Here is a 27,444-nt window from a genome sequence, read left to right on the forward strand (position 1 = left end):
CACAGATAATGAAACCAGAAGTTTTTGAGAGTCACAGATGTGCTACAATTATAGAAAAGAACTGCAAATTATTTAACCACTTCATAGAGGATGTCTCCTCTGGTGCACACAGTAAAAAGCCCCACATTCAGAGCATTTTTAGACTATACTTATCTGGATCACACCTTTGGAAACTAGGATTTTAGAAAAGAAATAACACATTTCTCTGCCACAGCAGTAACTCCACTTGGAACACACAAAATAAGTCCCCAAGCATCCTGCATTATTTAGCCATAAATCTCCCATCCATTCTCTGTAATTCAGCCAGAAGCAATCATCCAAGACACATGATGGTCTCTGACTTTCCTTTTCATATCTTGTAAACACAGGATAAAAATCTGATACTCCATCTGAAGCATGGCCAGAACATGGGATCAAAGCAGAAGTACCTCTCTGCTATGGATGTTACCATGGCATCTCCCACAGCCTTAGAATCATATTGCCCTGAAATATTATCTGGAGTCCTAAAAAGTGACTTCCAACTTTTTCCACTTAAATATTTATTAATCAATTCTAAATTTCTCTCAAAGACTAAAGAAGTGGCTCCATGGTTTAACACAAGACCTGAAGATTCCTTTTCTCAGATGACAGACCTTCAGGAAGTTTCTGCATGTCATTTTGACTGACCTACATGGTTTTGCAAAGGCTGACATGGCAGAATGTGAGCTACTCAGGAGTTTTGCTATTGCTGAGTTGTTGTTTCTGCCTCTTTAAAGAGCATAATCCCAGCACAACTGTCTCATTAACCTGGGAATTAGTTCACTAGCCTATAGAAAACAAGTTCTTACATTAGTATTTATTTGTTCCACAGATTAAAAAAACCGAGTGGCAAACAAGACAAAATTTGGCCTATGAAAGTCACAAAATGCCACCAAAAATGACACAAACCATTAAAAAAAATTATCAGCTCTTGACAGTTATTCTTCAAAAAAAAGAAGTTGTTTCCTGTTACACTCTTTCAAGTGCTCCCTATGGTCTGCCTTCCATCAGTAATTTTCCAGAAACAGTCCCAGGAACATGAAATCATTTGAGCTTGATGTTAGCTCTATGCTACCATTTTTGAGAGAAGCTACACAACTGCAACACAAGGGAACATAAAATTAGATTTTATGTCATTTACATAACTTTCAGAATTCTTTCACGTAAGACACTTCTATTTTAATACACAAATGGACAAACCTTATTTATTAGATGCTCAGTCACCACTTCTCTTAGTCCAGTGTAGAGTTTTTCACCATGTTTATGCAACACCATTGTATAAGCATTTCTATACAGCTCCTCAAAACTGAGACCACTATTGTTCTTACGCTGAATCTCTTGGATTGCATTTTTCAGAAGATCCCAAATGCTGTTCACATATTTCTCATCCATAGTCATCTGTAAAAATAAAACATTACGTTATTGTTTTGAACAAAAAAAAAGAATATAGATAATATGAGGTAATTGCTCTGCCCCATCTTGTTGATTCCATTATCACGAGATTCCTCAAACTTTATCAAAAGAAAACCAGTATTTATGAGACTAGTAGGGATTTCAAGAAATAGTTATGAAAACTGTAATTTGCAAAAGTTTAATGCTTTTTTTGTTTCAGAATGCAAATGCCCAGAATCCAACCCCAGAGCCTTTGGGGGTGGAAAGGCAGGTAATTGTGGATAAAAGGAAAGGCAGATAATTGTGGATAAAAGTCTCTTCCCCATTCTTCTTCCACAGGTTAACAGTGATAGATGGTTAACTCCCATTCCATATTAACACATTGTTTGACACCTCATAAATTGTACTGCAACACTGATCTGCCTCACCAGACCTGTACAACACAAGATAATAATGTCTGACACAGATTTAGGAAACTTGGTCATCTGCTTGAGCTAACTAGGGACTAACAGCTAAAGAATTACATACCTACAACACTGTACCTACAATTTAAATAATTATAGGTACCACTGAAAAGCCACAAATGCCCAACATAAACACCTGCATTGAAGATATTCCCTCTGCACAAATACAATTAAACTATTCTAAATGACATGTACCAAGCACTAAGCATCTGCTTGATCTGTTATTCAGATGCTGTAAACGTCTGCAAATACACAGAAAGAAAGAAAAAAAAAAAAGATTGAAAGAAGGAGAAAAACTCTTATAAGAAATAGTCTCTATATAACAGCAAACTTCTATCTAGTACCTAGTGTGAATCATTTCACACTTGTGCTTTACCAATGCAAAGGTGCTTCAATATATGATGCTTTATAGATAAAGCAGTATCTGGGATTGCAAGTCAGCATAGCAAAAAATATCAGATGCCAGTACTGCTTAAAGTCTGTGATTCAGCCAAGTTTTATCACCCAAATGGAAAAAAAAAAACCCAAACACTTTTAAACTGAACTAATTTTATTTAAAGTTAAGTTTGGTTTAGTTTATATAAAATCAGGAACAGATTTAGCATTTTATAACTACAGAAAAGGGCTGAAGAGAGAAGGGAAAAAAGCTGCTATTCCCAGAATTACTATGGGAAGTGAAAATATCCCAGAGTCTATCAAAACTGTCAAAGTAGTCTTGAAAATAGGAACTGAAAGTATTAAAGAGTAAAGAATAATGGTATGACACTATAGAGAAAAATCACAACCAGTGCTAATCCACCTCTCCTTCTTCTTCCAAAAAACCTACTAAGTGAATAGAGGAAAGACATGACTAGATTTGATTGCATTTGTAATCAAAATGCAATTATTTAGCAGAATCATTTTATCCAAATATATTTTTACATGTATTTTCAAAATACCGTATCAAGTTTTCCAGGCATGATAAATAACAATACAGATCACAATAAAGAGAAGCCATGCACTGCCTTGGGAGGGAATGGGCTGCTGAACAAAATGAAAACAAGACATGCAATCTTCTATCCTGTGCATCTTTTGGAGTTTTGGTTAAATACAAGGATTTTTATTATAAAAATAATCCTATAGTTACTTTTTCCACTCATCTGATACCAGATCCACTTGACTACTACATTTCATCTACCCCAAACTTAAGATGTACCATTATATTTCTAAAAGCAAAAACAAAATAAAATTACAAACATGTTGAAAAATTCGTAGCTCCCTATCTCCTACATGCAAAGCATCAAAGTAACAGAGGAATGGTGGATGGAATGTCACAGCTCCCTCCACACTTCCTTTTTCTGCTATGTACAGCACTGAAAGTTAAGTAGTTTTGTTTTTAATTTGCATTTGCCACATTGGTGCTCCTTCAGGGAAGTTATTTTCTACAGCCTTCCTGAACCAGCAATTTCACAAGTACTGATAATGAAGGCAACTATTTAGATTTGCAGACAGCAATCCAAGTAAAAGCTTTTCAGCTTTCCTTTCACAAACCCGAGGTTTAGTTTTCAAACAAAGGAGAGGCTCCCCCTGCTAATTAAAAAACTCTCAGCCAACACAACCTTTTTATCTCAACTGCAATTTAACTGCACTTGTATTCTGAGCAGAGGTATGATCTGTACAAACCAGGCACATCCCTGGGCACCAGTGTGCAGAAGCATTACAGGGCTCCTGTCTCTGGGTTGGTCACAGGGAACATCTCAGTACATGACATACAGAGATAAAGCAGCACATCCGGTCATTCAGATCCCTTCAGCCAAAAGCAAACTGTTAATTCTTGTACTTTTAATCCAAATGCTATAAAATAGAAAGAATAATTGCAACATTATTTCCTCCAAAGTCCCTGAATACAAATAAGAACACAGAGCTTTTTGCCACTTAACAACTGACACACCACGAGCTATTCTGACAGCACAAGAAAGGTCAATAGAAGGTAATTTTAAGGAGTACACATCTCCATGAGGTAAATATTGAAAAAGTACTATAAAATTATCTTATTACCTTTTAGGATTAAGCATTAAAAACTCAGCTTTTCAATGCAGCTTCTTATTCTGTTTCTGACTCAGATTAAGATCAGTGAGGTTTAATGAGAAGAGGTTTGCTCAAGTTCTAGAATGTCACATTAGAAGAGCACTGTCTTCCTAAAAGATCTAGCACAGCTAACTTGTTTGCAGCAGTGTTTTCCAACAAAGCAAAGACTCCTAATACTTTAAATAATCCCATTCTATTTGGCAGTAAGTCACTGCAGCAAAGTTTGAGCAAAAATGTATTATTTCCTCCCTGCTGCTGAAAAGTTGTTTAGCACTTGAGCAGAAGAGATCTTCCTGTATTCTCAAGGGTATGTAAGAATTGTAATGACTAAATTTATTCTTGGATTATTTAACTCACAGGTTCATGTCTTTTCATCCCATTCCTTAAGCCAGGCTTGTAGGCAGATTTAAAATCCAAACAAATAATCAGTAAGTAAGTTGTTGATGCTACTAGAACACTGGCATTCTTCAGAATTCTCTACAAAAGCATCTCTGACAACACAACTGCAATCCTAATCCCCCAGTCTGACCCACCAATGAAGATTTATGCAACTCTCTAGATCCCTAGCAACAAAGTCTGTAAGAGATCTTCTTCCACAAACACAGGATCAGAGCCAAGATGCTTTTCCCAGATTTCTTCTAATGGTTATATTTCAGAGCTAAAATCCACAGTTAGAACGCAGTTGCCTTGCTTGTGTCTTTGTATTCTCGCAGATTTAAGCAGAACACAGATTGCTGCTTCTGCTGCTCTTTGAAAGAAACCACACAGGTTTGGAAAGGCTTTCAGAAGCAAAATCCCAGTGATTTCAGTAGTGTCTACACCCAGATTCACCAAGATAGCAAGAAGGCAGTGTCCAAGCAGAGGAAACGTGTTAATGCACTCACGCTTATCTGAACATTACCTTTCTTGGGGAATGGGAAAGCGACCAAGTCTGTTATTGGCAGCAGAGAGAGCTGTTTATAAGAAGCCGCTGGTTGGAAACCTTCCACACACTGCTGCCCAAATGCTAATGATTCAAAGATGCAACTCGAGCACAAACATCTGAACTCGGAGTGTAACACAAGTACATCTTGAGGAAATTAGACTGAAATGTCAGTGTACATGAAAGTACAGTCATTTCACAAAAAGGAGACTACAAAGGACTCGAAAGATCCTTTATTCCAGTGTGGGATCAGATACACTCAAGCCCCTTCCTTTAACAATGTCTGTCTACCCTATTAAAATCATCAAGTCAAATAAACAAATCACTGTCAGCAATCTATTGCCCTTATCACCTGCAAAGCAGGTAAAGCTGGCAGCAATCCTGAAGCCCTCTCCCTCCTCGAAGCTTACAGGCACCACCTGGTTCCAAGTAACCCACCACAGCATTCAATCAGAATGAGCAAACAGCTCAATTCTCATTATTTTCTGATCAACATGTAACTTCATACAAAATGTTATCAGCTCCCTTCTAGTCATGTAGCTCAAAGAGAAGTGCAACATCCCATCCCTAGGGGAAGGAACAACCCCAGGCATTAATGCCTGCTGGGGCAAATGGCTGGAAAGCACATTTGGCAGGAAAGAACCCAAGGCTCTTGGTGGACATCAAGCTGATGACAAACCAATGGGCCCTTGAGGCAAGGGAGATTACTGGTATCCTAGGCTGCATATGGAAGAGTTGCCAGCAGGCCAAGGGCTTTATCAGCACTGAAAGCCACACGTAGAGCACTGTGCCCAGTTCTGGGTTCCCCAGCACAAGAGAGACACAAACACACTGGAGACAGTCCAGTGAAGGGCCACTAACAACCCTCTGGAGCATCTCTCTTAGGAAGGACAGAGTCAGCCTCTAGAGCCAGCCTAGAGAAAGCCTTCAGGGATCAAATCAGAATGTGTAAAATCCAAAGGAGGGTGTACTGAAGAGGGAACCACCTCTGCAGTGGTGCAAGTGACAAGAGCAGATACAGCAGGCACAAACACAGGAGATTCCTTGTGATCATTACAGAAACTTTTGTGTGAGTGACCAAGTGCTGGCACAGGCTGCCCAGAGAGGCTGCACAGTTCTCCATCCTTAGGGACATTCAGAAGCCATCTGGATACAGTCCTGAGGGACCAGCTCCAGGTGACCCTGCCTGAGCAGGAGCAGTGGGGCAGGACAGGATGACTTCCCAAGGTGCCTTCCAGCCTGAACCACTGGTGATCTGGCGACACACATCACAGCTGGAGGCTGAGGAAGCTGGAAAACCAGGGCTCCCTGGAAATGTGACCTTTTCAAACTGCCTGTACCAGTCTGCCAATGGAAATGCACTGTATGGTAACAAAGGTGTGCAACAAAACACTTGAGGTAACCAGTGGAACCTGGTGTTTGCTCCCTAGCTTCTACCAACTACAGTCAAAAAAAACCACTAAAGCTCCCAGATTCAGGAACATCCAACATATCTGTTGCTGGAAATCCAGATTATTTTGCAAAGAAATAAATGTTTTGTGGTCTAATTTCCACTCTATTTACTTTAACTTCTACAACAGTTTCCTCTGAACACAACTTCACATTCATCATTTTTTTCCTTGTCATCATCTTGCCCTTAACACTACCCAGCTCACTCCTCTTACATAACCATGCTCGAAATGCTGTAAATTGCAAGGAAAAATTACAGAAGTAAACTGTTAGGAGCCTGCTGACATCTTGATAGTTTATACCAGCTTTAAGTAGCTATTTAGTCTTCTTAACAAGAGGGGGTTAAGAAAGAAGCAAGGAAGAGGTAAGCAGATGTCCTACAGTGCATTATCAGGAGGATCCCCAGCAGCAAGAGGAGGCACACAAACCAGTACTCTCAAGATTAGTGACCAGACACAGCTTCTCATCCTTCATGCAGAAGAAACTTCTAGACAAGTTCTACAAAGTTGACACAAAGATCTCAGACCAAACTCATTAAATCTCAGGAGTTTTAATAGACTGTCAACACATTTGCAGGACATTTTTACTCAAAAATGTTACAAACACTACTACTCAGTATTTCTACAGCACAGCTGGAGAGTGTTTACCACAATTCTACACATTAGCAGGTGAAACACGTCAGTCTGGAAGTAATTACTGCAGAAAAAGGCTTCTCAAAGTTTTCAAAAAAAGCAACCATCTGCCTCATTCCTTCCCATGACATCCTTCACAGGTCTAACACCACAGAGCACTGGGACAAGAACCAAGTGGAATTACAGAATACAGGTGTTTATGCTCTCTACCTTGAAGGAAGTGAGTGGGTACCAACAATTAAAGTTAGTTACCAGTGCTGGGAGTAACATTTACACCTAATAATTGCCACCTATTCTCACTCCCCCATTTCCTATTCCTGCACAGAAAAAATGAAAAAGGTCCAACTGCTGTCATCTAAAACTGCCACCACAGGGGCACAGTCCTTGAGGACAAGGAGACAGTCACCAACACTGTTCCCTTCCACTGCAATTCCTTCCACATGGCATTCATCAAGATGGTATTAAATAGTCTGTCACACAGTAGCTCAGTACCCTGAGCCTGTATCCTTCATTCTGGATGAAGTTTGGCTGAGGTTATCCAGAAAAGGGCAAGAGCAGCACATTTCCTGCCTCAGAACCTAATCACTATTTGAATTTTTATAAACCCTTTGAATATTGTTAATTTAAAGGACAAGAATTTACAATGACAGAGATACATTGTCTAGCATTTGCTCCAAGAATATCTCTGAAAAATGGCATATTAAGACATGGAACTAAATTTTTTTTCAACTACAGAGAAGATAAAATGTACTCCTATGAAAGTCAAAGGGAGAGTTCAATGTCCACACTTTTCTGAGTTCTTAAGTTTTCCTCACTATGAAACAATGAGTATATGTGGAAAAGGATGCATGGGCTACACACACTCTCCCACAAATAAAAACAAGTGATCTCTGAACAACCAAAACCTACAAAAAAAACTACAAACAAAGCTGCACAAAGTTCCTCAACTGTGTTATCTGAACAGGTTGGCTGTGACACACCAAAAGCACGACTGAACGCTCAGAGAAGGAGCATGAAAAAAGTTAGGGGCACTCTGTCTCACTGCTCTTGTCCTGCATCTGGGCTATTCATCTCAGGACATCTGTCAAGAGTCACAGGAAAGTCCTAGAAATGCTCTACCAAAACTGTCCTGATAAGTAGGACACCTTTTGGTCCTAGGTGACCTTTAGCAACAATCAAAGATGACAATACAGTATTATCCACATCTCCTAAGGAGTGTCAGGAAATGCCTATTACAGTATTACACTCCCTCAGAGGGTGTGTGTGGTGGGGGGGAACCAATGCCTATAACATGCTTATGACATCTGCCAGTTGTCATTTACAAGATTAAATGCTGACACAAATTTTAATATCTGTGTTTTGTTCGTCACTCTTCCCTTGATATTCAAGCATTGCCCTTGTTTGGGTGGGCAAACCCTACACTAAAGTTCTCCAGATTCCTCCTGCAAGGAATGTTCCCAGCCTGCACCATGTTCCATTCCAGGCTCAACAGATCAGTGACCAGTGCTGAGAGAACTTTCTGAAGGCCAAGGGAAGAATCAACTCTGGTCTCATCCTCAGAAAGGCTCGAGCCTCTGCAGGCAGGGCTCCCTGACAACACTCAGTCAGTGATAGAAATGCAGGAATTGCAATATCCACCTCTCCTTCCCAGGCTTTGCTCAGCAGAAGCAAGCAGAGCATGCAATGAAATCAAAGAGGAGTCCTCCTTCTTGACCGAAACATCCAAGAGCTGCAGTGTTTTAGATGAAACTCTTTCCCTCTCCACTTGGCTGGACTGGGTTCTGCAGCACTGAAAAGCTGTTCTGGCAGCACATAGCAGTTGGGTTAAGCAGCCTCAAAAGTGATGGCTCCTTAAAGCAGGAGTCACTCCTGCACCAGGACTGCCACATCTGGCTCACTCCAAGGCACTGCATCAGAGCATGCTGCTCTCCTCACAACACAAGGGCTGCTCTGGGGTAGCAGCTTGAAGAGGAAGGCTTGGCTGGCTGCTTTTGAGCTTTACAGCAAAATGCAATATGCTCCAAGAACTTCCTTTTCTAGTAAGTCCCAGGAAAAAGGATTCGTTTCTTCTCTCAAAATGTAACACTTGCCTGCATTATAGCTAGGCCTGACAGGAGTTTCACTACACAACAGCAAAATTTAACAGCCTACATGAAAAGTTTCAAACAAGTCTTTATTAGAACATGTAATACTGCAGCAACAGTTTTGACATGTTTAGGCATCTGAACAAAATTAAGGATCAGATACTCATTTATCTGTCATATTTCGGGAACCAACTCAGAAGGATGAGACGAATCTTGAACTACCAACATACCTCTCTTACTCTAGATTTCAACTTCAATTTAGTACAATTTCTTTGCTTTTCCCAAATGCCCTTCCTCATCTTTAGTCTTGCAAATCTATGGAACATAAAATGCTGAAGAGCAGAAAATTGAGAAAAAAAACTGCCAAACACCTGCTTCATCTGAACTGAGACTATGAACTATGTAATTGTGAGCAGCCATCATATACCAGATAAACACAAGGCAAAAGATAATCATAAAGTTTGTTTCATTTCTTTAAAAAATGCAAGAAGCAGAGACATTCTGAAGAGGCAAACAAACTGAAACATGAAGTTACACAGTGGTGATTCTGTGAACAAAGACAACTTTCTACTTACAGACCTTTGCACACTTTCCCAACACTACCTCATACTAATGGGCAACTACAAACTGTTATACTCCTCAAAAATCAACTTATGGCTCACTTTGCAATTTATGATGCTGAACTTACAAAAGGCTCCTTCAGTCACTCTATTATGACAGATAAAAAAGAACTCTTATTAATACAGACAAAGGCAGAATACTGCTTGTCTGAGTGGGCCAATGAAAAATGAATGCAGTCTCATTTTTCATCCATTTATTGGTGTACATATATGGATGCACACAGACCAGTCCTCAAGGCTCTCTCTAAAATCTCTATCAGCAGGTTAAGTAACAAGAGGGGATAAGTTGGGAGCATCTGCATCTGTGATCATTTATACCAAACTTAACTCTGTCTCTTCCTCACTCATCTGCCTTGCTACTTATTTCCCACAAGACTCAAATTGCTTGAAAAAAGCATATGCTTTATTCAGCATGGATTAATGGATGTTGTCCTGCAAAAGGGCTGGATACTGAGGAAAAACAAAGAAAACACACCAAAATAAACTTATTTTCAACATGAACTTTCTAAGGTGCTACTATTTACACTCAAGACTTTATTCTACAGTTGCACGTTTTGCCCAAAGACACCAGAATAATATTAATTAAAATACAGAAATCCAAGTTTATAAATAACATCTTTTTTTCCCCAGCATGTGCAGACAAATCTAAATGCCTTTCAAATATCAAAAGGCATTTGCTATGAATGAGTAAATCTCTCCTGGAATGATGCAAGCTTCTTCCCACCTGACATTACATTATGAAACTTCTTTAAAAAGTTGTGTTTTAAAAAACCAATTAATTGGTTTTGTTCAAGCTTCTAGAAGAACTGAACTGCTAAGAGGCTAAATCTAGGAAGTTCTAGCTCAAAAGATAGTTGTCACTGATACAGAATGGAAGTGCTTAAACAGCCAAAAGTGACATTATTAACCAAGGCTCTTTTCAAAAACATTCAGTGACATTTCTACAGTACCTGAAAACAGGGGAGGATTCTAAAACACCTGTAATGAAAGTATTGATTTCCCAAGAGCACTTCAAACTAACAAGGGTGAAGAAGAGCTGTCTATACTGCTGTATATACACTCTCCATGTACACTATATACTGCCTACACTCTTACTTCTCCAGAAACTCGGAGCTGAAGTCCAGATCTAAGTCACAGTTCACAAAGTGTGATCTTTCCCTTTTAGCTTTGGAAATTAACAGAAGCATTTTCAGACCTGAAGTAAGTTGTGGACTAGTTTTAGTAGATGTACTGTCATTTATGGTGCAGATAACACATTGGGGGAAAAAAGAGTGCATCGTGTCAAGATTGCTTAACTCAAGAAAAATCCATTCTGAATGAAACAGAGAAAGAAATACAAGGATTTGACACCAAAGATCTACTTCCTGTGTCTTACCCAAAAGAATATTTTTTATTATCAGTATTTTGAAAACTAATGAGAAGTTTAGAGTCCTCCTGACTCACTTCAGAAGTAGTAATACTAAAACAACTTTCCTCAAACTAAAACTATGGAAAAAAAATGTAAAAGGCTCATGTAACATGTTCCTGAAAGAAATACAATAGCTCTGTTTCTATGCTAAACAAAGTTGGTGTTAAAAGAAAATATTTGAACCTAATTAGAACAGCAGAATATGGAACAAAGAAAATCTGGATTCCTGGCAGTGAATGATTCCTCTCACTTGTCAGCAGGATCCTGGAGGTCTGTAAGTGCGGGGAGGGACAGGTACGGCTCAGCTGTGTGTCTGCGCCTGTCAAACCGGCTCTTGGCAAAGGTGAAATGACAACACTGCAAACAGTGGCACAAAATGTATCAATTACTGGGAATGCCTTTTCCCATTTACAAACAGGGCCAAATCCTAAAAATTTCATTCAAGCCATTCAGCATCCTAGTGCAATAAAAGCTTGTAAGAGCCAAGGACAAGCTCTTCAAAACCTGAGGACTGAGAGCAAACTACACGAATTACACTCACCTGCAATTTCCTCAAAGCTGCTTACTTGGGATAAGGGGCCATGTGCAGGCTCTTACACTGCAGGAGAAGGAAGGTGGCTCCTTCCTCTTCCACTGGAGCTACTTCCAATTTACCACAGACTTGAGTGTAGAAAGGGAAGGTTTGCTTACATATAACCTAAGGTGTACTAGCAAAGACTGAAGATAGCTGGAAATCTCAATTTTCAGTGGGACTTAGGTCCCTGATTCTCTTCATTTCCTTTTACAACAGTGTGAGTTCAGCACTGCAGGTGAGGAGCAGCAGCTTGTCCTGAGAGTGCCACACCTGACAGCAGGTCACTGTCAGCAGAAGCAGCAGCACTATACCCCAGACTGCTCAGATCATTCCTAACTCTAAATTAACAGAAATATTGTTTTTAACTTCGTCAGAACAGACTATAACTTTGATTCAGTATGTGATCATATCTCCATTTAGTTTTAAGACCATCACTCAACAAGCACTACAAAGTAGAAATAAAAAGTCTTAATTTAATAAGGGATTGAATTTATTAGGTTCTTTTGGCAAATCTTTTGTATTGGTGACTTCTATAATATGAACATTATAATAACCTTAAAAAATGGCAGATGCTGCATGCCTCAATCCCACTTAAAAAGTGCCAAAGGAAAGAAGAACACTGCTCTGCCCATCCATACCTCCTGTGGAAGGCACTGAGACTCCTCAGGGCTATCATCTCTCCAAGAAAAAAAATCTATTAGTTCATTAACTTTCCAGCTTTGATGACCTGAATTCAGAGAGCTTCCCTGAACCACAAATAGCCCATTCCTCACCTACTCAACACTGAAGACAAATCCCACAGGAATTGTTTCTGGCATTTTTTCAATTAACCTACAAGTAGCTCAATATTTTACAATTGTCCAAAAATCAACACGAGGTAAAGAGGAAATCTGTGAAATACACAGCAGCTTATACAAATTGCAGACACATTTCCTGTAGTCATTTCAAAACAAGGAACACAATGAATGATGAGGGGGATGAAGGAAGAAAGGGAGATAGTGGGGCTGAAGGGCTTTGAGGGGTTTTGGGGGTTTGATGAAAACTCCTCCTCCATAATAACAGCAGCAGAACAGTTTGAGAACTTGCATAGGAACAGAAAGATAAAATTTTATGGTAAACAGAGGCCAACACAGGATGATTCTTTTTTCCTCCTCAGCTTCAGGTAGGAGAAGGATGACACAATTAATAAATCTCTTACAAATTTACAGATAATCAATGCCACTGTGTCCTGACAATAACCTCTCTCTGGGGCATTTTTGCACCACATGGTGCAAACTCCATGATCAGATGCACAGATTAGCAGTGCCTGCAACACTTAAGACTAACACTGAAATTTTTGCAAAAGAAAAAAATTCAAAGCTATACAGAAAATTAAATCCATGTATATAATATATAAAAAATAGGTCCACTCAGATGCTATCAACACTTCAAAAACAAAACTAGTATGGAAGCAAAATGTTTATTTCAAGAAAGATTTCTCACTTACAAAATGTAAGAAAAAGACATGCACAGCCTATGCTCAGACCACATGCAATCTAAGACATTCATGTTATGAATTTATTACATAAGCTTGTCCAATTTTGTATCATTCACATGTATAATTTAAGTTATTGCCTTAATTTATGTTTATTCTCATTAGCATTAAACAAAAATTGTCCACAAATGCACCTCATTCATAACCATACACCAATAAAGCAAGTTATCTGCTTACATATTGCATAGTATTATACCTTATTTAAACTACAAGCAAGACATTTTCAGCCCTCAAACACTGATTTTATACACAGCTAATTAAAGAATTGAGGCCACTCCACTGCAAACACCATCCACACATAAGTGTTTATTAGAGTTTTGGCCTCCTTGCAGCACTCATGCATTAAGTGCACTTTTTACCTTTCTAAAATGTAGAAGTCAATATGGAAGATCTTTTGTTAAGCCATCGAACAGTATTTACTTATGTGAGATGCCAGTACTTGCACTTTCAGAAAAGAAACATCAGTCATTTAAAAATTCTACTGGCTTTAACTGACCTCAGAAAAATAAAATAATCATGTGATTAAAAGTGTGCCTGGCTGTGCTGCAGTTTCTACAATGCTACTTTCCTGCTCTGTGTTTCCACAAAACCTGACTCAGAATGAAAAGCATGACCTTACTTCTCAAGAGCTGCTTTTCCACTTGTACAGCTACTAGAAATCAAAGATAAGATCCAGTGAGCATATGTACAAGGTCAAGAACCTATTACAGACTGTAACACAATCACTCTGTTTTATGAATGGACTCACTCAAACTATCTTAAGAAAAATCTGTCCCAGTCTATCACAAAATGTTTTCACCACATACAGAGACACTGACACTGCACATCAGTCGTGGTGATGGAAATTTAAAAGCATCTGCACTTGGACTACCTGCCCTACAGATCAAAGCCCAAGACCTCAGAATACTTGCTTGAAGTTCTGAAAAATGGGGTCACTTATGCTGTGTGTACCTGTCCAGAACAGATTAAAAGGAAAATTTTGAGAAATTCTACTATCTTTTACAGAAAAAAGTCTAATTTTATGTTACATACTGCTATTAGAATCATTCATGTACAATATCAAAAACTCTCCATCAGTTTTATAGCTACTCTCATAGAGTTCTTTTACCTACCACTACTAGGGAAAAATAGTAATTCCTGTTTAATAATGCATTACTATACAACTCGAATGAAGAATTCTAATGAAGCCACTTGAAAATGCTCAGATTGAATTAGCCAGTACAAAAATCCTAACAGATCACTTCAGCTTTAGCCTTGCAGTCCTGTGCAAAATCAAGCAAATTTCAAATACAGCAAGATGCATAAATGGCACTGCTCCTTCCTGAGCCACACAAAGGCACTGGCTCAAAACTCTCTAACAACAGAAATGATGAGTGTTCAGAACTTAAGATCCATTTAACAAGGAAAATCAAGAAAATTTGTAACTGAAACCTGAACACCTACAGAACTGAGGAATGCCAACAAGATGCTAACAAAAACTAAATGATAATATGCACCATGTGTTACAAATAAAACAACCAAATAAAAACCCACCTACAACTAACTACTCAGACTGCCCTGCAATTAGTGCTCTCACCTTTTAAAAATTCTAAATGTATTATCAGGACATTCAGTTTGCTCACAGCATCTCATTTAAAAAAACAAATTGCGAAAACTGGAAGGATTTCATAAGCTTAACTGTCCAGTAAGCAAGTACTCCCATGTTTTTCTTAATTTGCACAAACCCCCTTCCTTTGAATGTTTTAGTGTTTTGGCCTGTTTTATTGCTAGTTTTTAAGCCTACCAAATTTCAGGTTCTGAATGTGAACTCATGACTGTGAATGCCACATGGGTTTAGCCAAGATGCTCTCACAAATACGTCTGAGAACACAAAGTAATCAAGATTCACAAGGCAAGCATGTAAAACATGGAGTTACCAGGTGATCTCACAGCACTTGGTATGTTCACGTTATTTTATTCAGAGCAGAAAAAGGCTGCAGTAAAGCACCCCCCACTGCACTCTTTTCCCACATTCCCTGCCTCTCCCTGCCCTCCCCAACACCTCACACAGGCTCGGAGGGTTACAAGCCACAGCAGATCCTCACGTACTGCTTACATAACCTGAATGCTTCAAAATTGAACCACACTTCAGTGTTTTTTCCAGGGGCTATCTGCTCTAAGATGCTCAAGATGGACCAAATTTACACCAACTTCTGGAACTGATAAATCTTCATGTTGTAGGCTGAAGCATAAATTTAACAAAGCTCATCTCAACTTGCATCATCAATTCCCCAAGACTCAAAACAAACCACAGAAGCAGTTGGTGCTCCCTAAAAAAAAAAAAGCCTTCTGCCTACACAAAGCCTAGAACAAGTGGCTGTTAGATGGAGGAGAAAGGAGTGCTGGCAATGGAAATATGAGTCTTAATACTTTCTCATGGAAGAGCTGGAGTTTACTTCTAAGTTTACATAACTTCAATTGATAAATAGTTGAAGGATACCAAAGGTTATCTGTCTTTCTGCACAAGATTGAGCAAAATGAGAATTTCCTTGGGCACAAATATTTCAAATAAAACTAGTCAGAAGCTTCCACATTTTTTAAAGACTTGTTCTATTCCAAGTGCACTTGTAGAATCTCTCTCTAAATGCTGTGCAGAATTCATAATGTAACTGTGTAACACTGATCCACCAAAATAGTTCTGAGAACAGGCAAAACACTACTTTGTAGCACTGCTCTAGAGAAGAAAGATATCTCTGCAGGAAAGGAAAATTATTGGAAGCATTCAAAAAACCCCCTCCAATTGTAATGATCAAACCAAATAACCTACACTGGGTCATGCTGGCTTTCAGAAAGATCTGTCCAACCAATTTATGGTGACACCTGCATTGAGAGAAGAATAAGCTCTTCCAAAAAAAGTTCATTCAACACAGCTTAATGCTGCTTATTTAAAATTTGAAAATTGATTCCCTAAATGCTTTCTGAATTCCCACATTCTAATTATTTCTGTAAGAAATGTCATTTTTTTTTTTTACTATGTACAACTTTTCAGTCAAAATACATTTAAGGCTACAGTTTTCCACTAGCTAACCAGTCACAGCCAAACAGCTCAAATACACTTGCAGCAAACATAATTTACACATTCTAGATCTCCCTTACAAAAAATCACATTTCTCCCAAAGTTTTACGTGCAAACATACCATTTACGGCAGCATTTTTGACAGATCAACTAAATCATCCTAAAATCAGATTTGCTGCAAACTTGTTTGAGAGCTTTGAAAGTATTCCTGCAGCCAGCAGTAATGGGCTCACTGAGAGTTAAGGAGTGAGAGCCAATTTGAGACGCTGAGAGCACCTTTAAATCTGGAAGAAAACAACCCCCAGCACTTCAAAACAGGTGCAGTTCATGTTCTGTAGATGCATCAAACTGCATTTTCATATAATGCACAAGAAATCAGTAAACCACTGCACTCTTCCAAATAATTTAAAAAAACCCAACTTACTAACTGCAGTCAACATATTTCATGGACAATTACATGAATTTCTCATCTATTGTTATTTTTAGCATCCATATTTGTATCTGTTGCAGTGTGTATGAATTTAACATACCACAGTTTGAAGACTGCTTGAGAAAAAGGAACCTTCTGTCTTTTGCAAGCCCTCTTGCACTGTTCCATCTCTGGCTTTACCTCACCCTGAATGTTCTCTGGATAGACTTTAGGTAAATGTGGAACAGCTACACTTTATGGAGGTGTTAAAAGCACCAGAAGTGGATCCTGAAAGTAGCACACTGGAAGTCTTCTGAGGTGGTACATAAGGATAACTGCACAAGCTTAACCTCATGATTTGCTTTCCTGAATATACAACAAACTGTCTCAGAAATTTATTTCTGTTATTCTTCCTAGGTTTGGAATATGCTCAAGTCTGAAGTCTCAGAGAATGCATCCTCATCTGGACTACCTCCGACAAAAATATTATCACCATCTTTAAGTCAGGATGAACAAGAGAGTGCAAAGTTCTTTGTAGTAAGATAGTTTATAAATTAGGCAAAGAACAACTGGTTAAACACACAGAGAAACGTTCTTCTCAGTTATTTTTGATTACTCTACAGCCCATTTGTGTACAAGCAAAATGGTGTACCCCATGCCATTGCCCTGAGGTAAGAAAAAGCACATCACAGCACACACCAGCAGCTAGCAAATCTTAATGGATCCTTGGGATGACAGACAATCTGGCACCAATTACAAGAATAATGAAAAAGAAATCTAGAATGAAACTAACTGCTAAGTATTAAGATCTCCAGGTAGAAGACTGGTGCTTTTCCAATGTTTTGGTCCACTTCTATCAAATTTTTCATAGGGCAGAAAAGATAAACTTTGGTAATGTTTGGCAAATTACTATTTCTCAATTCCTTTAGCTATTATAAAACACAATAACAGAAGCATGAAGAACATTATAAAAATGTAAAATATTAAAAAACCCAGAACCTGCATGAAGGAAGTTATGCTAAAATTGCCATGCTCCAGGAACGCCACCATTCCAATCTGGCTGTTTCTAGCCTCATGCAATAGTAAATAGCTACCTCCATGCAAGGAGCAAACCAATCTAAAACAGAAAGACCTCCTGAGGAAAGATGATCAATAAGAAGACAAATTGAAGCAGCCTACAAAACCACCTCTGGAAGCACTCTTAATTGAGAGCCAAAGAGCAGAACTACCACATTTGGGACAAAGGAGCCAGGGTCCATAGCTGCTGCATGAGTACCACATTTTCTAAACACAGACTCCACTCCCCACGAAAATGCAGCCCATTGACACAAACAATCCCACTGCAGTCTCCAGCACCAAGTCATTTCCTGGACCAAGCTGCACAACCACTTAGGCATACACAAAATGTGTGCTAAGATTTTTACATCAACTGCAGCTGCTGATTTCTGCAATTAACAAAGGGAAACCCCTCCAAACCTCTCAACAAAGTACATGCTGCTTTTCTATCAACACTTTATCAACAACAGGATTGTCAACAAAATGTCTTAGGTAAAAAACAATATCTGAGGGGACACCTGGAAAGTTGCTATCAACAGATGTCCCCATACAGTTGCAGGCCTTGATGACTTGTGACTTACTGAGTTATTTTGGGAAGAAGACACTTTGTTTTTCACATTTTAACCTAGATATTCTTTAAGCAACTGAAAAGAAAGACAATGCTAGTAAAAACAGTTATAAAAAACTTGACAATGTCGAACTGTACATAACAACAGGGCTCCATTAGAGTATTTCTCACCACTACAAAACAAATTTCACAAACAGAAGAGGTGAAATATACAAACTTCAGTTTATCACATTGCCAAGCCTGCCTTTGTTGTCTGACCCATAGCTACACATTCACAGTTGGAATACATGAATGTGTTCATCAAATTAAAATACTGCTATCTCAGATGCAGCTTGTTACAAGACATACACATTGTTTTTGTGGTGGTTTATTTTTGTGCAGGTTTTCCTACTGCTTGTTAGTAGAACCGTGGCCACATGGCAGGAAGTTTTCTCCTTTACTTCTATACTCCAAATTGACATTCTTGGAAAAGGCTTTTTAAAGAAATAAATGAAATATGGGGATGAAAAACTTATCATCAGCTAAAATTCCTCATCTCATAACCCACTTTTTCTTTTTCCTTATACCACTAAATGCAACTATCAGTGATTAAAAGCAGAGGAAAGAGCAAAATAGTGCAACTCAGATTGCTGTAAAGCTGGCTGCTGAGACTATAAAGAATCTTCTAATTTCATCAGCAAGAGTTTGGATGAAGCAAATATATTGATATATGCCTTGCCAGTGAAATGAGATAAACAGGTATGTCCAGTTTCTCTATAAAGGCACAGCACATTAGTTCTACACCACTGCCTACTGGGATCAGACAGAGCATTGAAAAGTTCACACTAAACCTGAAAAGCCAACGCTAAGCCTTAAAAGCCAGAGACTCAACTAAGTATCTTCTTTTTAACACACCCCTGCACACACACACACAAACACACACACGCAGACGCTTCCTGGTCATCCTCGGGCAGCCCGAACCTTTCCTATTCCCCTCTTTCCCCAACGCCATTACTCGTGCTGTAGTTGTTATTCTGTTGTAAGCTTTAATTGAGCCGACTGTCAAAACACAGCAGCGTTATGGCACTGCAAATTAATAATCTGGCTCCTTCCCCTGTGCAACTCAAAGCTAAGGAACGCTCACGACTCTAAGGAACCTGCAGAAGTTACCTATACCTACATGTTTGTAGTAGCACCTTCTCCACAGCTGGCATTGTGCCACCTAAATTTTATAATCGTACGACTTAGAGCCTCTGCTACGGAGCGGAGAGATAAATTCAGCAAGAGGAAGCTCCGCAGAAGACATAAATAAATATTCCCCCCCTCACCTTCCGGGGCTAACTAATTTTGTTGATGAAGGCGCATAACCTTCGGCTCTCTCTTTGAGGCCTTTTCCTTGAAAACAAAGAAATCGGTTCCCACTGCCCCAATCCCCAGTGCCGTCCGTGGATTTCCATAATTGATCTGTTCGATGAGGGAGGCGATAATCGCAGCGAGCAGTTCCTGCGCCTCCCACTCTCCGTGCGGCACCGCTTCCCCGAGGAGCGCCTTCCCTTCCGCCCGCTCCCCCCGGGGGCCGCGCCGGGTCGGGGGTGCCCAGGCCGGCTGACAGCTCCGGCTGCCCCCGCTGCCCGCGGCCCCGCCGCACAGCGCGGCCCACGGGGCCTGCGGAGGCCGCTCGGCCCGGCCCGGGCCCGGTACTCACGGGGAAGGCGCGGATCCGCATCTTGGTGTCCTTCCGGCTGCCCGTCCCCTTGCTCAGGTTCGACATCTTCGGGGCCGGCGGCGCCTCCGGCGCGGGGCGGCAGAGCCGGGGGACGCGCGGCGGGGCGGTGCACCCGGGAACGGGGCCGGGGGAGGCCGCTGGCGACCTTCGCTGCGAGCGCGGCCCCCGGGGGGGCGCGGAGGGCGCGGGGGCCGGGCCGACCGGGCCGGGCCGGGCGGGAGAGGCGGCGGCGCGGGCCCCTCGCTCCGCTGGCGGCGCTTCCTTCAGCCTCCGCCGCGATGGCGGACAAACATCGCTCACTGCGCAGGGCCGGGCGCCCCCCCTTCCCTTCCTTCCCTTCTCTTCCTTCCCTTGCTCTCGTTCCCTTCCTTCCCTCCCCTCCCACCGCCCGGCACACTCGGATCCGGCCGCGGCGGGGCGGGGGCGGCGGGAGGGCCGGGGGCGGGGGCGGAGGGGGGCCTCGTCGCTCTCGCGAGCTTTCCGCCGCTCTCGCGAGACGTCCCGTCTCCGGCGGGCCGACACGGCCGCGATGGGCGGGGAGCGGAGGGCGGGGAAGGCGCGCGGGCGGGGAGGGCGCCGCTGATTGGCGGAAAGCGGCGCCGCGCGAGGGGGGCGGGGCCAAGGCGGGCGGGCGGCGCGTCCCGTGAGGGGCGGCGGGACCGCGGCTGCCCGGGAGGGTTTGCAGCTCCTCCGGTGCCACGGGCATCTCGGCGTCGTCGGGGGCGGAAGAGAGCTGTAAAATCATAAAATCCAACCGGCCACTCAGCGCTGCCCCGTAACCCCTAAGCAACTGAACACACACCCAGCGCCAGACCCAGACGCCTCTTAAACACCTCCAGGAATGGCGACTCCACCGCCTGCTCCACATCCCACTCGTCGGGCTTGTGGCAGTTGTTTTATTAGGTCTAAAGCGCAGGTTTTGGTGCCACTACAGGGCTATGCCAATGGGCCTCGCAGCTGCTGAAGCCCCGCGGGCAAACGGGGCACGGCCCGGCCGGGCAGCCCCTGCCCCTGCCTGGTACCTGGTGTCAGCCTGGCACCTGCCTGGTACCTGCTGTCAGCCTGGTACCGCGTGTCAGCCTGGTACCTCGTGTCAGCCTGGCACCTGCCTGGTACCGGGTGTCAGCCTGGCACCTGCCTGGTACCTGCTGTCAGCCTGGTACCGGGTGTCAGCCTGGCACCGCGGCCCTTTTCCTGTTCCTGGCCCTTGGCAATCCCTGCCAGTGCTGCCCCTGTGAATCATGCCAGCGGCACGCGGGTCACGCACGCCGCACAGTGCCGTGATGCAAGGCAGGTGTATTCGGAGATTCTCTGTGGCTGCACAGTGCCAGGTGTATCCAGTGATGCCCCCTGTCTGCACAGTGCCAGGTGTATTCAGTGATGCTCTGTGGCTGCACAATGCCAGGTGTATTCACCAATGCTCTGTGGCTGCCTTGCAGTGCATGCTTGGGAAATGAGGGTGCCACCTGAGGCAACATTTACATGTGCCCGGAGTTAAATATAGGTCGTTCAGCAAAGGGCAGTTGCTGTAGAATGGTTAGAAAATGTCAGATTCTGTCAATTAACAGAGGGGCGCTTCTGGAAGTTAGGCTGGTCAGCCAGAAAGAATCTAGGTGCCAGATGCCAAGGGGCTGACTGGAAAGTTAGTGGGTTTTGAAGTGAAATGTGCGTCAAAACATCTTGCTCAAGATTCCCCAAAGGAAGGAGGTGCCATAGCCTGGAAGAGAATTTCTTTGGGGTGACTCTTGAACTGGACTCTGAATACCACGGCATTGTGTGATGCACATTTTGCACTCCATCATCCGTGTTTTCCACAGATGCCTGTACACTGCACCTGTTCACAGGGCACAGAAACAGCTTTCCTTTCTCTGAGCTAGTTTACCTTCTGTCCCAGTGATTTCACCAGTTTGGTTTCTTGGAGTTGGTTACAAACACTTCCTATTGGGACTGTGCATGTTCATGTATGACATATTTTTTTAATCTCCTAATCAGAATTAAGTATATATGCCTAGAGTAGGTGTTATATAAGAGCAACACAATAAACAATGATTGCAACATGACTATGCAATAGGAACCAGTCCTTTTCAAAATTACAGTATAGTCAAAATGCAGATCAAAGATGAGATGAGAAGGGAAAGATTACTGGCTGTTAATGTGAAGAATATGGCTTACACATTGTTTCAATATAATTTCAATGTCATTTCTCCTCCTAAGTATTTTCTTTGCCAAATGAGGACAACCTCTTATATTAATGCAGGTTTTTTCCCAGTCCATAACAGTTAGGATAAAAAAATTTGAAAATGTTTGACTCTTGAAAAAACAGTTTGCAGAACTGAAATAAAAGTAAATTTATATTAAAACACAGATTTTTTCGTTTTGAAAATGCTGCAAGAACACTTTTCAACAAATTTAGTGCACTTTTCAAAACTCAAAACTTCCCCCACAAACCATTTTTGAAGAACTAGCATTTCTTCTTTCAAGAAAGAAAAAAATCCCAACTTTTACTGTCCCCAGTACTGCAGAGAGTTTGGAATTAAATTCTCTAATGATTGCTTCTGTGCTTCCTGCCACTGGCCTTATGCTTATGGCAGCCCTGGACAACCAGCCTTTTGCCTTCTAAGTTACTCATAATGCACATTTTTTATCTAAAAGTAGAAGAGTGCTGACTCACCCTCAGACACTCTTCAGGCTGGCACATAACACCCAACAAAAAATAAAATATTCTCCTACCAAGTAATCTCAATTCTCACATCAAATAGCTTTCTTTTACACATGAGTTTCTAGCTACCACACACTAGCACAAGTGTAATGATAGCTCTGATTTTATTACCTAATGCTGAATTTGGAGCCTCAGCCTTCTTTTGGTGCAGATTTATGACCCAGTGTGTCACATCTGCTAAGACAGACTCCTCTGGAGCTCCTCATTTCATGTCTGAGCTCTGTGACTGTCCAAGGTGCAGACAATTACCATTTTTAGTGCAAATTTTCTATTTCCATACATAATATACAAAAAGAGGTTTCACTAAAAGCTACCCTTTGAGCTTACACAGAGAACTAATTGACATGTTTGTTAAGTGCTTATAATGTTAATTCCAGGTGGGTCAAACAAGAAGGAAGACGGGCAGGTGGAGGAGAACAGATCAGCACAGGAAGCATGATGCACCTTGTGGCTTCCCAGGTCACCCCAGCTGTGTCCCAAACCTCTCATGTCCTTCTGTGGTCCAGCCACGAGGGAATGGTTCTTGTGCACAGGAGGGTGACCCTGTTGGAAAATGCACATGTGAGCATTGAGCAGCCTAAAACCCAGCAACCACAACATGCAGGGCTATGAACAGCCCCAGAATCATTTACCCTAGTGCAGAGAACAGCTCAGCATGATCCTAAGAAGTCATTTACAGTTTGGGTTTCTGTTTTCCTGAAGTCCTCTCAGTCCTCTGGTTTTAGATACTGATGATCTCACAAATGACAGGGGACATTGGTTAGGTGCTCACCAGTCCACACAGAATATCTCCACCTGAATAACACATCACCTCCTTGCTGTCAGCACCAGAAGGGTGGCCCTTTGCATCGACCTGGATGTCTTGAAGGTCACAGCAAATCTTTAATTATTTAAATACTGGGTTTATAATGTGATTTATAGCTTAACATAAAATCTTAATCATGTGAAAGGCATCAGAAATTTTAGAAGAATGTAAAGAGCACATTATATTGGACTTGATCTAAATTTATATTTTTATATAAATTAGGCCTTTAGGCAGAACAGAGCTTGTGCTAACTTCCAGAAAAATATTCAATATATACCTGTGCAAATATGATTTCTTTATTTCAAATCATGGCTTTCTGTTTGGTAAGGCTTAATAGTGTGAGAACTGTACCTTTTTTTTTTTAAGTAACCATCCTTTCCAAGGAATCATACATGCATATTCTCAGGTCTTCGTTATGCAGGGGTGAGAGATTGAATTACAAAAACATAAATAAAAAAGTATTTCTATCACAGAAGGATGCAGAATGACCACATCCTGGTCTGCAGAGCACTAAATGTCTGACTGCAAACTCAGGGGCAAACATTGCAGGGCTTGAACTCACTGTAAGGTGGAAAAAAAAATTCTTTGTTTGGTGGGAAAAAGTGAGATCCCTCCCTGTAAAGGCCAGATTCAGCAGGAGGGATTTTCTCACCCCAAATCCTTTTTTTTTTTCTACTTTTTTTCTGTGAGTGCCTGCATCAGTTTGCACGCAATGTTGCTTTCAGATTTGCATAATTGATATGTGACAGAGTAACCATACACAAGACAGTTCAAGCATCCAATGAATGAACCACAGACTGGCTTTTAATTGATTATATTGAAGATTCTGCCAAAAGCAGAATCTTATTCTGAGTCACTGAAAGAACAAAAAAAAAAAAAGCTCAGGACAACCTGATAAATGTATACTTGTAGTGCCTTAATTCCTTCCCTGCAAATCGCAACCAACTGACTGATTTGTTTTCAGGGTTCTGAGATTTCAGTAGGTACAGGGACAATAGCTTCCTGTAGAAACAGGATCAATATTTAGAAATATGATTTACCAGGACATTATTACATTTCTCTTTGAAAAAACAGAACCATCTCAAGGCATAACGTTTCACATTATTATTTCTCTATCCATTTAGAGACTTTTTTTTCCCTTTCATGTATGTCCTGGATGAAGAAAAAACTTGTTTTTATCTTCCTCAATCACTATTTCAGAGAAGTTTAGGCAGAGGTATAATTCACTGTAGTAAAGCTACTTACATTTCAGGTAGATCTGTATGTTTGGAGTTGTTTATTTTTTCCCTTATTTCTTCCTTCTCTGAAATAGAGTACAAAATATATGGTTTGCTTTAACAAGGATCACAGTTGGGTTTTATTTTTTGTTTTGTTTGGGGTGTTTTTTACATGGTAGGGGTGGCTGGGGGGCCTGGGGCTGCAGTGAAAGACTGTGGAGTGGCAAGACAAGAAGGAAAACAAGCAGCATAAAGTTATTTGCTTGCTCACTCATGGAAACTCATTGCTTGGAACATTTAGCTAGGATGCATTTAAATTTAATTTCTGTTGCATTCAAATGCCACCACAAACACAGCAAATGCTAAAATATGACAGTCTAAATAACTCAACAGTTTCAAAATTAAAACAGACTGAATTACTTTCAAATACTTTTGCAAGCAAGAAGAGATGTGGAGGTACTGTCTCAGCCCAGTTTTCTCTGTTCCTGCCCAGTCCTGGCTGCTGGGCACAGCTGAAGGCAGGCAGAGCTCTGGGCATGGCTTTGCACACCAGCAGCAGGCTGTCCCTCAGAGCTCTGAGCACGGCTCTGCACACCAGCAGCAGCAGCAGGCTCAGCGGCACAGGTTGCACAAGAGCTGCCTGCAGTGCCGGCCGGCTCACAGCGGGCTGTTTACAGCACGGTGCTGAGCATGGGCAGGAGGAGATGATGAGGCTGCCCTAATGAGCACATCATGTAGTGGCACATTTCAAAAACAGGTCTAACCAGACAATGCACATAATAACCAAAATTAATGCTGTCCAAACACCACTGGCTTCCCTTTCAGTACCTGACCCACTTCAAGTTCGTTGGAATAACACTGCAGTCCTTAACAGGCTAAGTCAAGTGTCAGTCCCAGTGCAGACTCCCATCTCTGATGCAGGTCGTTGGCAATGTTCTTGCACAATGTGTCTGCAGAAGACACAAGCAAACCATGGCCTGTAATTCCTGTAATTCCCCAGCACTGCAGCTTCCCTGATGGCAGCAATCTATGCCCTGCCTGGGTCTGTGTCAAACAGGGGCTGCAGCAGCCGTGGGTCAGTGTGTCTGTGTGTCTGTGTATCCTTGCTGCAACAGGAGAGGCTGTCCCATTGGGAACAGGCAGGCTCCTGGCTTACTGCCCCAGCTTTGAGCTGTGAAACTACTGCTTCACCATCGAGGACAGAGTGTAAACAGGCTTCCAGGAGTGTGACAGGAGATGTTGTTGGAGCACATTGTTTGTGCAAGGCTCACATTAGAAAAAAACAATCATGCTACAGAGTTCCAGCCAAGGGTGAAAGCTGCAGTGGTGCGGTCAGACAGATGGTTCAGGTTCAGATATCTTCCCTATCACATCACAACAATCTGCTCTTAAGAGGTGAACAAATGTGAATATATTGTGTCAGAAGATAGCCTCAAAGAGCCAGATGCTTCAACACTCAAGGCAACCTTTCAGGAAAAAAACCCAACCTGTTTTCTGTGACAAACCACAGAAGAAAATACTGTACACCAACCCAAGCAGAATTTAGAAAGCTGCACCAGTACCATCACACTACACAAACACCCACCAAAAGGTTAGGGGTAACTTGTTCTTGGTGCATAAAACACCCACCTGAGAAAGTGGTTGCTGAGAGTACTGCCATTTACATCTAGTAGGAAAAGAGAGCCCGACAAATTGGTTGGAAACTGAAGCAAGATCAAAAACAATGCAACACCAAAGATAATTATTCCTTACAACTATTTACTTACATATGTGACAGATGCCTCATTATTCAACCTGTCAAATGAAGCTTAGTAACCTGCTAAATACCAAGTCGGAGTCCAAATGGGGTGACTTCTGTCAGGAGTAGTCACTAATGCTACATTCTTCCAGAACCTCTGGGTTTATTCACTTCAGTAGTAACAGCAGCAGCAGCTCTTGGCAAAATCTGCAGATGCAGGTGTGTAATGTAGACTTTTGGGAGCATTTACCTGCTGCTTTGTGTGGCACAGACAGGGCTGATGGAGAATGCCTGAGAGAGCTGTCAAATCTTTCTTCTTATGAGATCTAGTGTCTTAGTACCAATTCAGTTTCTGTGGGACTGGAAGAAGTTACTTTGAAGCTTGAGGGAAAAACACATTTCACATTTTTCATGGTTACACTCACCAGAGATTACTTTATTTGTGGCTGTTACTGACTTTCACGCCTCAGCTATTCTGACGTTTCCTGTTTGCTAAGTGACAGAGAATTGCTTGTCTTGCATGCTTAAAATGCCTGTACATTTGTGGCCTTTTCACATTCTCTAAACCTAGATAAAACTCTAGGTTTCCCACATGTACATTTCTTCTAAAAATGTACACATTGTTCTCAAAGTTACCTCTGCATGGGAGAAGGCTCTACCCAGGTGCAGTTTGCATCCTTTGCAGGCCCTTTACGCTGCAACAACAAGCCTTGTGCTGTAAAGTGATTAATGTTCAGTCTCACATCATGCATTTTGTGGCCAAGCAGCTGTGCCAGTTTAAGATGTGACCAACATTCAGGTGTTTGTCATCATTCTGCAGCAGCTGTACAGTCAACCCAGAGTAGAAAAAGCGACATAAAAAATCAGTGTTTAAATTCCAGCAGAAAAGTCAGGTGGGTGAACTCACATCACTCCTACCGGCACTTACTAACCTGCTGTCTTTGCACTAAAACCCATGATGAGAGCCCAGATGATTTATTCTGACATCTCAGCTGTAGCAGGAAGAAG

The 27,444-nt window shown here is 41.6% G+C and overlaps 1 protein-coding gene and 1 long non-coding RNA gene across 2 annotated transcripts in view; both read right to left on the bottom strand.

Annotated features, from left to right (window-relative positions):
• The window catches only part of CUL3 (cullin 3), a 55,101-nt gene extending 34,712 nt beyond the window's left edge, over positions 1–20,389 (bottom strand). Inside the window, exons 1-2 of the mRNA XM_064720556.1 lie at positions 19,937–20,389; positions 1,219–1,416 (exon numbers count right to left, since the gene is read on the bottom strand). Of these exons, the coding sequence (XP_064576626.1) occupies positions 1,219–1,416; positions 19,937–20,002 (264 nt within the window). The 5' untranslated portion in view covers positions 20,003–20,389. The remainder of the gene's footprint in view (positions 1–1,218; positions 1,417–19,936) is intronic.
• Positions 20,390–23,098: 2,709 nt separating this feature from the next.
• Positions 23,099–25,651, bottom strand: LOC135451409 (uncharacterized). Its single transcript, XR_010441315.1, has 3 exons — positions 25,527–25,651; positions 24,727–24,784; positions 23,099–23,219 (listed from the first exon to the last, which is right to left on the bottom strand). It is a non-coding gene; the product is annotated as an uncharacterized LOC135451409 (long non-coding RNA).
• Between the last annotated feature and the right edge of the window lie 1,793 nt (positions 25,652–27,444).

Source organism: Zonotrichia leucophrys, chromosome 9, assembly GCF_028769735.1.
Source record: "Zonotrichia leucophrys gambelii isolate GWCS_2022_RI chromosome 9, RI_Zleu_2.0, whole genome shotgun sequence".
Classification (NCBI taxonomy): Eukaryota; Metazoa; Chordata; class Aves; order Passeriformes; family Passerellidae; genus Zonotrichia; species Zonotrichia leucophrys.